This window comes from Gracilinanus agilis, chromosome 1, assembly GCF_016433145.1.
Source record: "Gracilinanus agilis isolate LMUSP501 chromosome 1, AgileGrace, whole genome shotgun sequence".
Lineage (NCBI taxonomy): Eukaryota > Metazoa > Chordata > Mammalia > Didelphimorphia > Didelphidae > Gracilinanus > Gracilinanus agilis.
Genome location: NC_058130.1, coordinates 285,718,827 through 285,734,706, shown reverse-complemented (window position 1 = coordinate 285,734,706; position 15,880 = coordinate 285,718,827). Strand labels below are relative to the sequence as shown.

Sequence of the window (15,880 nt, the reverse complement as noted above, 5' to 3'; positions counted from 1 at the left end):
GTTCTCGGCTTGCCTTTGTTAGCCCTGCTCCTTTTCAGCTTTGTCTTCACACTCAGGGTCTGCCTGCACTTTCTAAGCTCTGGAGGGCTCTGGTCTCCTTGTCCTCGGGGTCAAGCCTCCTGGTCTTCCCCAGTCTGCCCCTCTGCCCGAGGCTCCTTCAGCAGTCGCACGGGCTGCTTCCACAGCCGCACTCCCATCTGCACTGGGTCCCCACTGGAGGTCCAGTCCTGCGCTAGAGATCTTTGTCCGCGCCTAGGACACTGCCTTCACCCGCGTAGATGCTCGGAAAGTCTGTGCGCTGGAGGTCTTTGTCCTCGCCCAGGGCAATGTCTTCACCCGCGCAGATGCTCGGGGAAAGTCTGTGCGCGTACTTAAGCCACTTTAGCCATGTCCTGCAGCTCTCAGGTACAAGCCCTGGAGCTGCCAGTGACTCACTGGTTGCTCCAATCCCACTTTCACTCTTGTGCATTGGCCTTGGCGCTAGGGGTGGTGTGGGGGGTGGTGGAGGGGCTTCTTCCTTTCGCGTTTTAGTGAGAGCTCTTTCACCCCTTCACAGCGTGGAAATGCCCTGGTTACGCGTACCTTCAATGCTGTGCCCCATTGTGGGGTTCCTTCGTTCATCTGGATTCGTTTTTATGTCCCCTTGAGGAGTCCTGTATGCTTCGGTTAGGAGAGATCGAGCAGCTGCTCCTTAATTCTGCCGCCATCTTAACTGGAAGTCCTATAATATCATTTTCTAATTCTTGAATGATTCTGACTATTTTTACCTTGAAGGTCTGGACTTTGTCTTGACTTTATGAGGAATTTTCATTTTGAAGTTTCAGGATATGATCTGTGAATTCTTTCTGTTTACCCTTTGCACTCTTGTTCTAATAGAATTTGGTAATTTTCACATACAATTTATTAAAATGTGACATCCGAATTTTTTGAGCGGTCATGATTTTTAGGGAATCTGATAATTGTTAAATTATCCCTCTTCAATCTATTTTCTAGGTTTTTTTCTGTTATAGATACGTTAGGGTTTCTGATTTTTTTTTTTTAATTTTTAATTTTTGTTCTAATTCTTTTTTTAACCTTTAATTTAGAATGGATATCAAGTATGGATTCCAAGGCCAAAAGAGCAGTAAGTACTAGGCAATTGGAGTTTTAACTTGCCCAGGGTCACATAGCTAAGGAATTGTCAGAGGCCAAATTTGAACCTAGGACCTCCCTTCTCTACCTCTGATTTTGTTCTAATTCAGAAGTTTCCTGGAACCATTGATTTCTATTTTGTGTTTCCTAAGTTTTACAGACTCCATTGCTTAGGTAAGATTTGCCATCTTCTGTTTTAAACTATCTAATCTCCTTCCAGTTCTTTTTACAAAAGGGGTTCTTGGCTTCAGTTCTCCCTTGACATACTTGTGGCCAAGTTAGTTTTTTTTCCTCCAAGGGTCTACTTTTAGTTGTTGTGTTATTCCTTTTTTTTTTTTTTTTCCTGAGTTAAGACTCTTAGGTATCTCTAGTATTTCTTTATATTGAATGATGTCTTCTATTTACTGCTATCACCAATTTCAGTTATTCAGTAGAGTTATTGTTTCAGGTTTTAATATTTGTTTTTGGGCTCTTCTGAGATTGTTTGATGATCTCTTAATTAGATGTATTGGAAGTCCAAGGTTTGTCAGATCTCTTGAACCTGCATTTAATGAAAGAACCATGTCTAGAGCAATTATATATTAATCAGAAAGCATATATTAATTGCTTTCTATATGTTAGGTATTGTGCTAACCTCTGAGATTCAAAGAAAGAAAAAAAAACATTGCTTTGTTTTAAAAATTAATAGTAGAGAACTTATCTTCATAATACCAATGAATTTGTGGTCTCATTGATGTATTCTTGATACAGATTATTACCCATCTGAGCCTTTTTTCATCCTTTATTCTTGTTCAGGTCTTCTTATAAATGCACCCTACAGTCTCTATCTAACATTCCAGAAGCCACTCTCTTGCTTTTATAATAGTAATTTGGTGGCCCAATGGATAGAGCTCTTGCCTTGAAGTCCCTGGGATAACCATATAACATCTCTCAGCCTCAGTTTTTTCATCTATGAAATGGAGATGATAATAATAACACCTATCCCACAGGATCATTGGGTTTTACAAAGTATAAAGTGCTATAGAAATGGACAGTTATTATCTTATTGGATCACATATACATAATAGGTACTTTAATTCTATTATGTTCTAGCAAGGGAGAAGAAATTAAAGAAAAAATAAAACTCAATAAGATGTCTATTAAAAAGATACAAACAAAAACAAGTATATAAACTAGAAAAATTATGTAATGAACTGATTGAACTCTATTAATATGCTTGCTGCTATTTATGCCATGTTGGCATGTTTAATTACTGATTTTTATTCCTGTGAGAAAAATTATAACTTAATGTATTGTTTTTTTAATGTTTCAGTTTAAGAAAGATAATTGAATTTCCTGAAAAATAATAAGAGAGATTTTCTGTGTGTGTGTGTGTGTGTGTGTGTGTGTGTGTGTGTGTGTATGAGTATGTTTCACAATATGTTGGTAGTCATATGCAATTCTCCCTAGTAGATTTTCTAGAAGCAACCCTACTCAGAAGAATTACCTGCTATTGTGAATAAAGTAAAATAACACATGCTGACAGCTAAATACAAAGAATTCTGAAGTTCATAATTTACCCATATTTTCGACAATGTTAGCTTTCCTTTGCTATATATGCCATGTTAATTAGTGTTTTTATTTAAGCTAGCCAAAATTCAAAGAAATGACTCATATATCTCATTATAGTTTGTAGATGCCTGCCATTAGCACCTTTTTCCCCCCCAGAATTAAAAACTTCCCCTTTTCCATAGTTTACATTACATTTTCTAGTGTAGGGTCATATTTTTCTAAAGTCTTTAGTAAACTCTTTGCTACAATAGCTTTGGAGAGGTTCTAGATTAATCCTCCTTCTTTGTGATTTTCGACAAGGTCACTTAACATCTCAGCCCCATTTACCTCTTCTGAAAATGCATATATTGAACCAAATTATCTCCACATTTTCTTCTCAATCTTAAATTCTTTAATGCTGAGTTTCTGAGTACTTAATACTTTCTTTAGAAAGGAGTAGCTACTATATTTTATTGTCATAGAGTTCCCTACTATACAAAAAGTGCCTTAAACCAGAAAATTGAAAGCACTAATCCCCATTTATCTTTTGTTACAAAGTAATTTTTGGATTTTGTTTGTTATTCTTTCATTATTTCTTGGAAATATTTAACTTTCTGCTGTTTTGTCGTTTTGAAGTCTAAATATTCTGTTCACCTTGTGTCTTTTGAAGGAATGATCTGAATATTTCCTTTTTAAAAAAAATCCTTACTTTCTGACACATTTGTTACATATTGACAAAGTCATGAATATGAAATAAGAGAGTTTACAAATCTTGTTTATTTTTCTGAGTTTTAAAGGGAAGACAAATATCAGTGTGCTAAAGAAACAAGGAATGAAAGGGAAAATGGGAAAAATCAGAATTAGAATAGAGGAGGAAAATGAATTAATGTTTCAAATGAAAACTCATCATTTCATTGATAAACCAGTATTATAAGTGTCATGATAATAGAAAAATTGCTTGACTTAGGAGAGGAGTGTGAGACAGAGGTCTAGATGATGACTGCAATTAGTAAGTATTTAATAAAGGCTAACTGATATTAGATTATCTCTTCTCATTCAAAGTGCACTGGACCATTGCATCTGACTCGTATTTAGTGTTATTCTTCCCTTTTAAGATGTGAGGACCTTAAAAGCAGGGAAATTTTTGTTTTACTGTTTGTATTCACAGCAGTTAGCACAGAGTTTTGCATTTTTAAAAGTGCTTAATAAATGCTTGTTCATTCATTCTGTCATTAAATTCAAAATTTATTTTGTAGAGCTGTGTGTTCTTCAAAAGTTTTCTTTTGGTATTAGTTGATTAATACTCCCTCTTCCTTTGCATTTTTCATGTTCCGATTCTGCCATTTCCCTTTTCAGGGAATCTGCCCTTATGGCAGATGTCTCTTATCATTTGTTCTAAATTCTTTGATCCCTGAGCAGACATTTCTTCCTTAATGAGTTCTAATTTCTCCTTTGTTTGATGTTTTCACTTAATTCTGGGATACCTAAAAATTCTTATACTTGCTCCACTGTCATTTTTAGGGGGCTTTTAGAATTTGTCATAATATTTTCACCTTCATTATGGAATTTTTACCTCATCTTCCCTTGATGAAAAGTGTATCTAACATTGACATGACTCTTCTTGCATTGTTTGTTCATTTATCCTCTTCTTCACCCAGGTTTTGCTCATGTTTGTCAATCATTTGCTCAAAATATGTTTCTTACCTCTTGATTTCATGTTTTCATTTCTCAGACCACCAACTTTGGAAGTGATTTATTTTTTTAAGAAGGAAGGGTGATCAGTTTGAACATTATTTCAGGAAGACTCTTATTGGCCCCTATAAAAGAGTCCATTTGCCACCTTTTACAATTTCATTTTTCTAAGCTCTCAGCAATTAACTTTCTAAAGTCCCTGGGCTATCCTCAAGGGAATTGGTTGCAAAAGAGTCAGAGGAAGATTCCCCAGACTACTGATGAAAGGATAATTACTTGGTTTTCTTTTCCACCCTTCTTTCACTCATCTTGGTATTTCATTTCTTCTTGTGCTTAAGTGGTTGTAGTCTGCTAGCATTTCTGATCACTTTCCTTTTCTATTCTTGTCTTTTATACTCAATATTCCATGACCCTTTCTTCTCAGGACCAAGGACTTGAATGATTGATAGACCCCAGTTTAACCTAGTAGTGCAATTTCCCCTAGCATATTACCAATTCATAGTTGAATGCCTAAAATTGCTTTATGGGGGAACAGAAGTGCCTGGAATAATGTGGCTTCTGCATACCTTGGGAAACTGCCAAGGAGTTATTTCCTGAAATTGCCTTTTGCACTGGAGTTTCAGGGATGAACTAGGGCAGTAGAAGGCTGGTGGAAGTGGAGATAAAATAGAGCAATAGACTAATGGCATGGTTTTTATTTTTTCCTGTAAAACTTCCTTTGTAATGCCTTTTCACTTTTCCCCCCATCATTATTTAATTTTTTATATCTGGAGGCTCTAAATTTGTATTATTTAGTATGATAAGGTTACCAAAACTCCGATTACATTTTCATTAAAAGAAGCTAAGTATTTTCAAAAGATTAACCATATTTTTATGAAGTTTACAATAGAATCCTTTTTTAACCCACAGAAAGTAACTTGAGAAAAAAATATATTAATCAAGTTTAAAAGTATGCCTACCAGTAATGCAAAAACATCCAAAGAAAACACTTTTTGATCTTTAGAAATGTGATTTTGCTTGAACTGGCAGTCTCTTGTCTGCATGAAGTTGTTGAGGGATTTGGGTTTTTTTGTTTGTTTGTTTGTTTTGGCCAGCCCTGGTTAGGAATGAGCTGGTCAAAGGCCTTGAGGCAAAAAACAAAACAAAACAAAAAAAACATGCTCCTAACAGATATTGATGTGTGTCCAATACTTATTAGCCTGAGGTTTGTTGGTTATTTCATGAATCCCTTGTTGGAGAGAGGCAAAAAGAAAGGAAGCAAACTGTTCTCAAACCTATTTTTCCTTTTTTTTTTTTCCTAAGAAATTATTATATTAGAATCACTCCAATGTTCTAGGTCCTTCTTGAATGAGTTCTGTCAATTGTCCATGACAAGGCTAAAAAAGCTTCAAATAAATGATTAGCTTGCTTTCCCTTGTCCTGGGAAGAGTATCACTGTAAGTACAGGATAGATTGATATGGCCTATCAACAGGATCCTGGAATAATAATCAGGACTGTGAAGTCTGATTTAAGATAAGGAGATTAGCTTTGACATGCAAATGTTCGAAGGGAAAAAAAAGTGTTCTATTCTTAGCAGATAGAAATTTACTGAAGGCTGTTCTGAAGCATTTCCCCCCAGAGCTGACATAGGATCACATAATTATAGAATTAGAACTGAAAGCAACCTTAGAAGTGATATAGTTTTTCCATCTCATTTTATAAACAAGGAATAGAAAAGGAAAAGAGAATGGATTTCATCTTTTTTTTTAATGAACTCCACTACCAATATGTATTTATTTTTATTTTGAATATTTCCCCATAGTTACATATTTCGTGTTCTTTCCCTCTCCCTCAAACCCCCCAACCCCCCCCCCCTTCACCAACACACAATTCCACTGGGTTTTACATATTACTGATAGTTGGACTAGAGTTATCATTTAGTGTCTGCATCCCCAAATAATATCTCCATCAGCCCGTGTGTTCAAGCAGCTGTTTTTCTTCTGTGTTTCTCCTCCCACGGTTCTTCCTCTGAATGTGGTTAGTTTTCTTTCTCATAAGTCCCTCAGCCTTGCTCTGGATCCTTGCATTGCTGCTAGTAGAGAAGTCCGTTATGTTCGATTGTACCACAGTGTATCAGTCTCTGTGTATAATGTTCTCCTGGATATGCTCCTTTCACTCTGCATCAATTCCTGAAGGTCATTCCAGTTCACATGGAATTCCTCCAGTTCTTTATTCCTTTGAGCACAATATTTAGTATTCCATCACCAACAGATACCACAATTTGTTCAGCTATTCCCCAATTGAAGGACATTCTCTCATTTTCCAATTTTTTTGCCACCACAAAGAGCACAGCTATAAATATTTTTAGCAGCTTTTAACAATTTTGTTTAATTAGAATATTAGTAAAAAGAGGGAAATGTGGAAGGGAAAGAAGTAAGGCAACTGCCTAGCCTACTCTAAATGCTGATCCAGTGAAATGAAGATCACTTCCTGACAGAGTTCCAGTCTCCATGTAGGAATCCTAGTCACACACCAGTAAGCTGGCAGGATCCTGGCAAGGTCCCAGTGCAGAAAAAAATATCATGAACTAAGCTCATTGAGGCAGCAGTGAACCCAACAAGAAAGTTCCCAACTCCAAGAAGATCCAAAGCCAAAAGTCAAAGTCCCAAAGCCAAAAACTCCAGTCAAAAGGCCCAAAGTTCCAAGTCAAAGTTGAAATCCAAAAGGCCCAAGTAGCCATCCTCCAAAGAAGTCCAAAGGAGAAGATCCCAAGGAGCAGAGACTTTAAAGAAGAGCTCCCAAGGAGAAGCTCCATGGGCAGGAAGTTCAGAACTTTTTATAGTCATTTTTCCACGGCCCTTCCTGTCCCTTCCCCACTTTATGGGAACCAATTGCAGTCTTTCAATTTGCCTAGCACTTCCGGGGTTGGGGGAAATTTGGTGGGACAGTAGCCTCTGGAGTTGTCACCCACTCTAGCAAGTGACTTGTGAACTCCTACTTAGTGACTGGTAAGGTACTAAGTAGGAGTACTTAAGTTTTTGATTAACTTAAAAGTTGCTAATTGATAGACATAGAGAGTTTGATTCACTCTTCACACCTTATGTGCTCCAACTCTGGAGTTGGAACTCCAACTCACAGACAGTTTGCTGTCCTATGGCAGCTGCCAGGACTCCACTAAAATGGTTCATTATCACCTCATATTCATTATGTCTATCATTTTCAAACACAAACTGGATCCGCTTCCAGGTTGTACTTTTTTTTTTTTTTTTAAACTCTTACCTTCAGTCTTGGAATCAATATTGTGTATTGGTTCCAAGCAGAAGAAGGGCTAGGCACTAGGGGTTAAGTGACTTGCTCAGGGTCACAGGGCTAGGAAGTATCTGAGAGCAGATATGAATCTAGGGCCTCCAGTCTCTAGGCCTGGCTCTCAATCCACTGAATCACCTAGCTGCACCCCCCCACACACACACCCCAGTTATACTATTTTATCACTGATAACATAATTCTATTCTCCCTAACTTTCTTACTTTGAAAAAAAGTTACTTGATGCCTTTTTTTTTTTTTTTTTATCACAAAGGAAAGCCAGAATACAGAATACAATCAGAACAGCTGCATTCTGCTCCAGAACACACTCCTCTTGACAAAGAGGAAGAAAATGTTTCATGATCCATTCCCTGGGACCTAACTTACTATTGTAATTTAGAGTTTAGTTACATTTTTGTTTTTCATTTGTATTATGCAATATGTGTTGTGTCCTCTCCTTTTTCAGTTTTCTTCATGCATAACTTTCTGTATTTTTCTAAATTTCTCGTACTAATCATTTCTTAGGGCACAATGGTATTCCATTGCATTCAATGTCATTTCAACAAATTTTATTTGTTCTTGCTGTCTTGATAGATCATTGGCTTCTACTTGCCCAATTCTTGTCTTTAGAGACTGGTTTTCTGCTATAAGCTTTTGATTTTCCTTTTCAGTTTGGTCTGACCTTTTTTCCAGCTGTTTGATTTTGGTCTCCAATTTGCTTATTAATTCTTTTGATTTTGGGGGCATCTTTTTCTAATTGCCCAATTCTAGCCTTTAGAGACTGGTTTTCCTTTTCAACCTGGTCATTTCTGGTCTTTGATTTACTTGCCTCACTTTCCAGTTGTGAAATTCTGCCTTTTAAACTGTTATTTTCTTGCCAGATCTCTTCCATCTTTCTCATGATCTCAGATTTCAACTCTTCAAGACCTTGTGACCCGGTTTCATTGTTTTGGGAAGGTTTGGATATGGTTACTTGTGTGTTCTCCTCAGTTGTTTCCTCTGTTGTCTGGATTTTTTCTGTGTAAAAGTTGTCAAGTGTTAAAGGTTTTTTCTTCTTCATCTTTCTCTTCTGGTTTTCCTGATAATTCTGGCTTGCCATTGTAAGCTGAGTGCCCTCTCAGCTTTATGCTCACGCCCAGGATCTGTCTGCTCTCTTTAAACTCGTGATGTCTCAAGTCTAGTTGTTTGGGGACAAGCCTCCTGGTGGTCTCCTTAAGCTCCTTTAACAGTCTCAGGGAGCTGCTTCCGCAGTCAAGCACCTCTCTGCACTGGGTCCCCACTCAAGGTCCGCTCCTGCACTCAGAATCAGCCCCTTTGTCCGTGCCCCAGTCCGGGCTTTAATCCCTGTCTCAGCCGGCGCCTGTGTCAGTTCCTTCGCCTGCGCCTGGGCTCAGGGTCTGTGCTCAGAGTCCGCGAGTTCCTCAGCCTCCTGAGGGGTCCCAAGTCTTGCTGCTCCCAGGAACAAGCCCTGGTGAGCTGCCAATGACCCAATGGGTGCCCCAAACCTGCTCTGACTCCTGTGCGTTGGCTTTGGCGTTGTAGGTGGTGTGGAGTGGGGGAGGGGGTTGCTCTGCTCGTGTTTTCGTGGGAGCTGTTTCACCCCTTTATAGCATGGAAATGCCCCGTTTCCACATACCTCCGATGCTGCGCCCTGTTGTGGGATCCCTTCTTTCCTCTGGATTTGTTTTTATGTCTTCTTGAGGAGTCCTATATGCGTGGGTTAGGAGAAGTCAAGCAGCTGCTTTTTACTCTGCTGCCATCTTAACCCAGAACCTCTCCTCTGTCCCCCAAGTTCAAAGCTTTAACAATTGTCTAGTCCAGTGATGGGCAAACTTTTTAAAGAGGGGGCCAAAGGAAAGGAAATGCTCATGTGTTTCTAAGGCAACTCTTTGGAAGTTTCATTGTATTGTATCCTACTCATTGCATTCGTTAGATTAGGAATAATGTCCCTCAGCTGGATAGAACATTTCAGGGGGCTACATCTGGCCTGCAGGCCGTAGTTTGCCCATCACTGGTCTAGTCCAAGGAAACAAGCATTTTCAATGTCTATTAGGTATCAGTGCTAGATATCTAAAGCATCATTTGGTCAAGGACTCAATAGGTTCTTTATACCCTGTTGTATTGAGTTCAGAGTCTCCTGCCTCCCTTTCAAGGCCCTTATGCCTTCTCCAAATAATACAAATCAATTCTTCTTTGAATTATTCTTGCACTTATGGTCAGTACTATGCCTATCTTCTTATTTTTGAATTAAAAAAAACCTCTCTTGTCTGTTGTAAGTCAAGGATCATGTCTTTCACTTATTTTATATTCTCTTGTATTCCAGGTACAATTCAATTAAGTGCAATAGACATTTGATAAAGTTTTAGATTAATTTTAATGTTTTTATTTTTATTTGCCTTGGATTTTGTGAATTTCTAGTTATACTATTAATGGATATGATACAATTTCTCAATAGATAATTTCATTTGGTTGAATAGAAATTGTTCCTTCAGTAAAGCAACAGTTAAATTAAGTTGCCTTAAAACTGTAATTCTTAGTACATTTTATTCTGTTTTTTATTTTCACTGGAGAACAGAAACAAGGTTCTTTGGGATTAAAGGACATTTTCTGCTTTTGCCAATTTCATGTATGTCCATTAGTAAAAAAAATAAAAATCATCTCTTAGGCTAACATTCATGTTAACATTTCATATAAATGAATTATTAGCCCCAGAATTGGGGAAGAGCCCCAAATGAATAAATTTCCCTTTTGGGAAATTTAGTGCTCTAATTGATTTTTGTCCTTGCAAAATTCCTTATCATTATCAGTTGATATGTTGACATATGGGAAAGATGGCTTGGTTAATGATAGTGTAGACAAAGTCAGCCAAGTATGTTTAATGAGCTTAAATTTGCTGTTATAGGACTTAGGTAGATTTTATTTTGCTTTTATTAACTTATATTAACAATATTATCATCATCAAATAGTTAACAGTGCACTTTTTTCAAAATATGCAGCCAGATTCTACAGCAACTGAAAGAGCAATTGCTAGATTAGCTACACATCCATTATTGAAGAAGAAAATAGATGCACTAAAAGGTAAGAATTAAATTATTTGACAGTTCATATGCATGTATATTCATGTTCGGTTTTGGAAATGTTTCTTTTGTGAATGTAATTGAACTTTATGACTTATTCAGATTGTTTCCAAATGTTTGTGATGAGTGAAGTCTAATTGTTTTTTAATCTCCTACTTTACTAATAGTGGCTAATAGATATGTGCATTTGGTATAACATTGAGTAATGCACCATCATTTTTTATTGATATAACCATAGCATTTTGTGTATATCAGTCATATGTGGAGTGTATAAAATGTTGTGTTTTCAGAATTAAATAAGTTAAAAAGATAAAATTTTATCTACCTAGCACTGCCATTAACCAGTTGAAGAAATGGCTTATTTCTATAAAAGTTCAAATGCCGTTTCTGTTTTATTTAAACTTAATTTAAGTTTGAACCATTCACTTTTGGCTCTTTGCTTAAATCAGTTCTAGATATTTTCCCATAAAATTTAAAGATTTCATTGGATATTATTGAACATACTATGTGTAAAAAAAGGTTTTCAGAATTCTAGAAGTTCTGCCACATTTCTGACACATAGCATATGTCTGATGTAATGCCCTATCCTTCTAAGTAATATATAATATTAGTGTTTCTAAGTAATATAAAAAAATTTTGACCTTTGATGCTTTATAATATGTGTATTTCAAATTATTTGTTTTACTTTTCTGCAGCTGCTGTCAGAGCATTTAAAGATGCAAGACGGAATATTACTGAAGTTGAATCATTGAAAGATTCTTCAGAAGAAAATTACAGTGAGGAGATGGGGATAAAGCAAAGCTCTCATAACAATTTGAATAAATTCAAACACCAAGAAAGTACAATTAAAAAGGGGAAAAATGTTAAAATATTATCAAAGAAGCCAAGCATACTTGAAAAAGAAATGGGTAAGCTAGAACATGAACAAAAAATAGGGAGCCCTTCACATATGGCATTAAAACCTTCTCAAAAGCCTTCCCAGATTGATTGTGAAACCCAAAATACACTTGCAGAACCAGAAAAGAAAAATCTCCCCAACACTAACAAAATAAATAGATCAAAAATTTCTACTGTCATCACTAATAATGACAGTGATATGGAAGAAAAGAGTGAAGGAGAAAAGGAATATTTTGATGATAGCACAGAAGAAAGGTTTTATAAACAGTCTTCACTGTCTGAAGATAGCAATAGTGATGATGATTTCTTTATTGGTAAAATTAAGCGGACCAGAAAGAAGGAAAACAGTTGCTCTTCATTTAAGGACCAAAAGACCAAAAAGACTCCCCCAAAAGCATTTCCTGAAAAAGAAAAGCTTGAGACTCTTAAGCTTGTGGAGAAAATGAGACCAACTACAAAAGCCAGGAGACTAGAATCTACATTTTTTTCTTCTTTATCTGAATCCAGAAGGACAAGAAGGTAAATCCATTTTCCTATAATGAAATAACAATCAGAATTCTCCTTGTTTTATTTAGGCACAGCTGCACAAAAAAGTAGTATTAGTAAGTGGTCTGATAGGAAAATTCCACATTTCATGGGGGGTGTATATTTTAGTTACCAAGTACCAAATAGACATTAGCACATCGCCCTTGTAGAATTTTCCTCTGATGTTTGCCATTGTTTATATAATGCTATATATATCATAGAAATATATGCAGATACACATAAGCAATGTCTCCTTTATCCAGCTTCATCTAATCAATTAATTCAAATAGTTAAAACTTATCTTTTAAATACTCAAGCTTTTAAATTTGAGTTTATAATGAAAACTTTTGTAAAAATGTGTTCTTTGATTCTTTGAGAATGTATACCAAGAAGAACTTAAGTATTCCTTGTAAACCATGAACCTCAGAACCTCAGTTATTACAAGTATGTTATAAGAACAGGCCTGATGTAAAGTTGTACTCCTTTGCCTTATGTACCATTGACACTACCCTAGATAAGATCATATGTATCACAAAAAATTAGCCTGTTTTTAATGCCTCATCATGGCATAAAAGTGATCCTGTGCTCTTAAAGCCATGCCAGCAAGAGCAAATGCTCTGACTGCATTTTCTGGAATGGCTTCTGTTATAAGCTAGGTGATGAACAGCATGTATGTTCTTCTAATATTATTAGAATTATTTATATTATTATTATTATTATTATATTATTATTAATATTATTAATATTATTCTGCAAAAGCAGAAAATGTCCTTTAATCCCAAAGAACCTTGTTTCTGTTCTCCAGTGAAAATAAAAAACAGAATAAAATGTACTAAGAATTACAGTTTTAAGGCAACTTAATTTAACTGTTGCTTTACTGAAGGAACAATTTCTATTCAACCAAATGAAATTATCTATTGAGAAATTGTATCATATCCATTAATAGTATAACTAGAAATTCACAAAATCCAAGGCAAATAAAAATAATTACATAATACATGAGCGAGTGAAAATACAGACCTCTTAAAAGTGAAGTAAATAAAAAATGAGATTATTGAATTAGGAAGAGGCCATTTGTCCTCACTGTATTAAGTAGCCTCTGACTGCACATTGTTGTCTATGCTAAAAAATATTGTTTCTTAATATTTCACCTTCTAGCAGCTTCCCTTTCATAGTGTTTCTAATCTGCTGTGTTACTGTAACTTATAGGAAAACCAAATAACATTTGTTACATTATTGATTTTCCATGCAATTCTAGAGCCCCCTCAAAATTGATGGTGAAGCTGTCCCTGCATATGAGCTTCGTTAGACCCATTTTCCTCAGTTTTGTTTCTCTTAATTTAAGGTTCACAGTGCTCTCCAAGTGGGAAAGATTCCAAAATCTAAACTAGAAAAATATGTTATGATACTCTGAACGTTACCTATTGAATTTTTCTAATAAGAGTCAGGTACCTTCTCATGTTTCAGTTTTCTCATCTCTAATATAACAGGGTTATCATATATAGTCTTCTAAGTATCCTTCCAGCTTCAAATCTGTGATTCATTTATCACTTAAAATATATTTGCCTTCCATTTATCTCATAAATCTGACTCACTTTTGAGAGAAATAGAAAGCCAGAAGTTCAATAACATAATTTAAAACTATTTTCTAAACTGAAAATAGCATGTCACCTCATTGTAGTTGTTTGTTGGTGTACTACCTTCTCCCTCTTATGTTCCCTCAAATTCCTCAAAATATGAACACCAGGTTACCAAGTTAGGAATATCTTTTACATATGAACAGCCTCCCTGACGACTTCCTGCTATGGCAGGGGACCTTGTTTCTTGCCAAGATACTGTCTGTGACTGTAGTGGGGGATGTGGTATTGGCCTCTCATTCCAATTTGGAACTCAAAACATGTTCCCCTTTAAAAAAAATAAAACTACTATAAATGATAGTTTTCTAGGCTGTTGTATTAAACTGTTCCCCCCTCCTCATACACAAACACAGACTAACTTAATCTGTATTGTCACTGAAATGTATATATTTGCAGCAATGTTGCTTTTATGTTTTCTTTATTGGTGTTTTCTTGGGGAAGAGATAATAATTATGGCAGTATTTCAGCTAAAATAATATATTACTAATATATGACAAATTACTAATGTTTCAGCTATCATATTTCACTGTTACAGCTGTACTTTATGTATTCTATTAAACAGACTTTTGTGACACAGTCTGGAAACCTAAGTGTTCTCTAGAACATTGTTTATATAGAAAAATGAATTCCATATTGTAAACTATGATATACCATGCTGAACTAGGAGTGGAGACCTAGATTTGATTTCTGACTCAGATATGCATAAAATATGTAATGACAGGCAAAGCCCCTTAACCCCTGAGATTCAATTTCTGAATATGCAAAAATAAGGCTAATAATATTTATACTACCTACCTCAGAGGCTCTATAAATATGAACTATGCCTACTCCAGTAATAAATCTTTCAAAATATGAAAAAGCTGTTTAAGCTTATAAGAATATATGAAAGGGGCAAAAAGGTGGTGCAGTGCATTTAGAGCTAGGCCTAGAGATGGGAGGTCCTGGTTTCAAATCTGGCCTCAGATACTTCCTAGTTGTGTGACCCTTGACATATCACTTAAACACAATTGTCTTGCCCTTACTGCTCTTCTACCTTGGAACCAATACTTAATATCAATTCTAAGTCAAAAGGGAAGTATGTATATGTGAAAAAAACAGAATAACCACATTTCAATACTAGGAAGAAAGAAAACAGATTTTCCAAAACTTTGATATGACGATGAAAGCCTTTTAGTTGAACAGACATCACCTGACAGCCTTAAAATTCATTGTCTTTTGGTTCACTCCTTGTGTTTAACTTTGAAGAAAGACAAGGTATTGTATTGTCTCACACTTTTCATTTTTCTTATTCATATCTTTTTAAAGCTCAGCCTCTTTATTTTCCTTTTAAAAGTGATAACAGAATTTTTTTTCTTTTAGAAATGCCAGAGAACATCTTCCAAAAAACAGAATTTCAGGTATGTATAGATTGTCTCCACCTAGGTAAAGCAACAGAATAAAAAAAAGTCAGTGACTCTAAAGGCAAAGTGTAGTTTTATTCATTTTACTTTGATTTTTGTTGAAGAGTATGACTGTGTGTGTGTGTGTGTGTGTGTGTGTGTGTGTGTGTGTGTGTTTTGATTTGTGTTATAGAAATTACTTACTTGCTTTTACTTTATAATAAGAATAGTGTATTTGGTCCTGAACATTTGGGAATAAGTTTTATATTCTTTATCGTTCATATTGTTACATTTATATAAGTTAAATGATCTCTAAGAACTCTTCTAGCTCTAAAGGTGCATCACTTTAATGTTACTAGACACAATATGTCATATTGTCTTTCTACTTTCAGTTTTATTCTGCCTTTTACCATTTTGGTAATGGGCATGGTAGTTAAAAATTTTTTTGATAGATTTCTTTTTTCCTCTCTAAATAGTTTTTGCTTTCCTGTAATGATGATTAGAGAAAAATGGAATGATGACCCATAAAATACAAACTTTTTAGACCAGATGTAGGACCTCCATAGTCTAGTTGCCACATTTTCAGCATTATTTTATTATATTCAAGCCATTCTCACTCTGCCCTTTCATTCTCTATACACCTTCAGAGGTCACCTTTTTTCCAGACTTCCTCAATACCTCTTTTGAAATCCTTCTCTTCCTTCAGAGTTTAGGTGTACCTCCTACCTT

General features: G+C 35.7%; 1 protein-coding gene across 1 annotated transcript in view; it reads left to right on the top strand.

The window, feature by feature from the left end:
• SRFBP1 (serum response factor binding protein 1) overlaps positions 1-15,880 on the top strand; it is a 119,810-nt gene that overhangs the window by 100,075 nt on the left and 3,855 nt on the right. Inside the window, exons 5-7 of the mRNA XM_044662203.1 lie at positions 10,633-10,714; positions 11,409-12,129; positions 15,132-15,169. Coding sequence (XP_044518138.1) covers positions 10,633-10,714; positions 11,409-12,129; positions 15,132-15,169 — 841 coding nt within the window. The remainder of the gene's footprint in view (positions 1-10,632; positions 10,715-11,408; positions 12,130-15,131; positions 15,170-15,880) is intronic.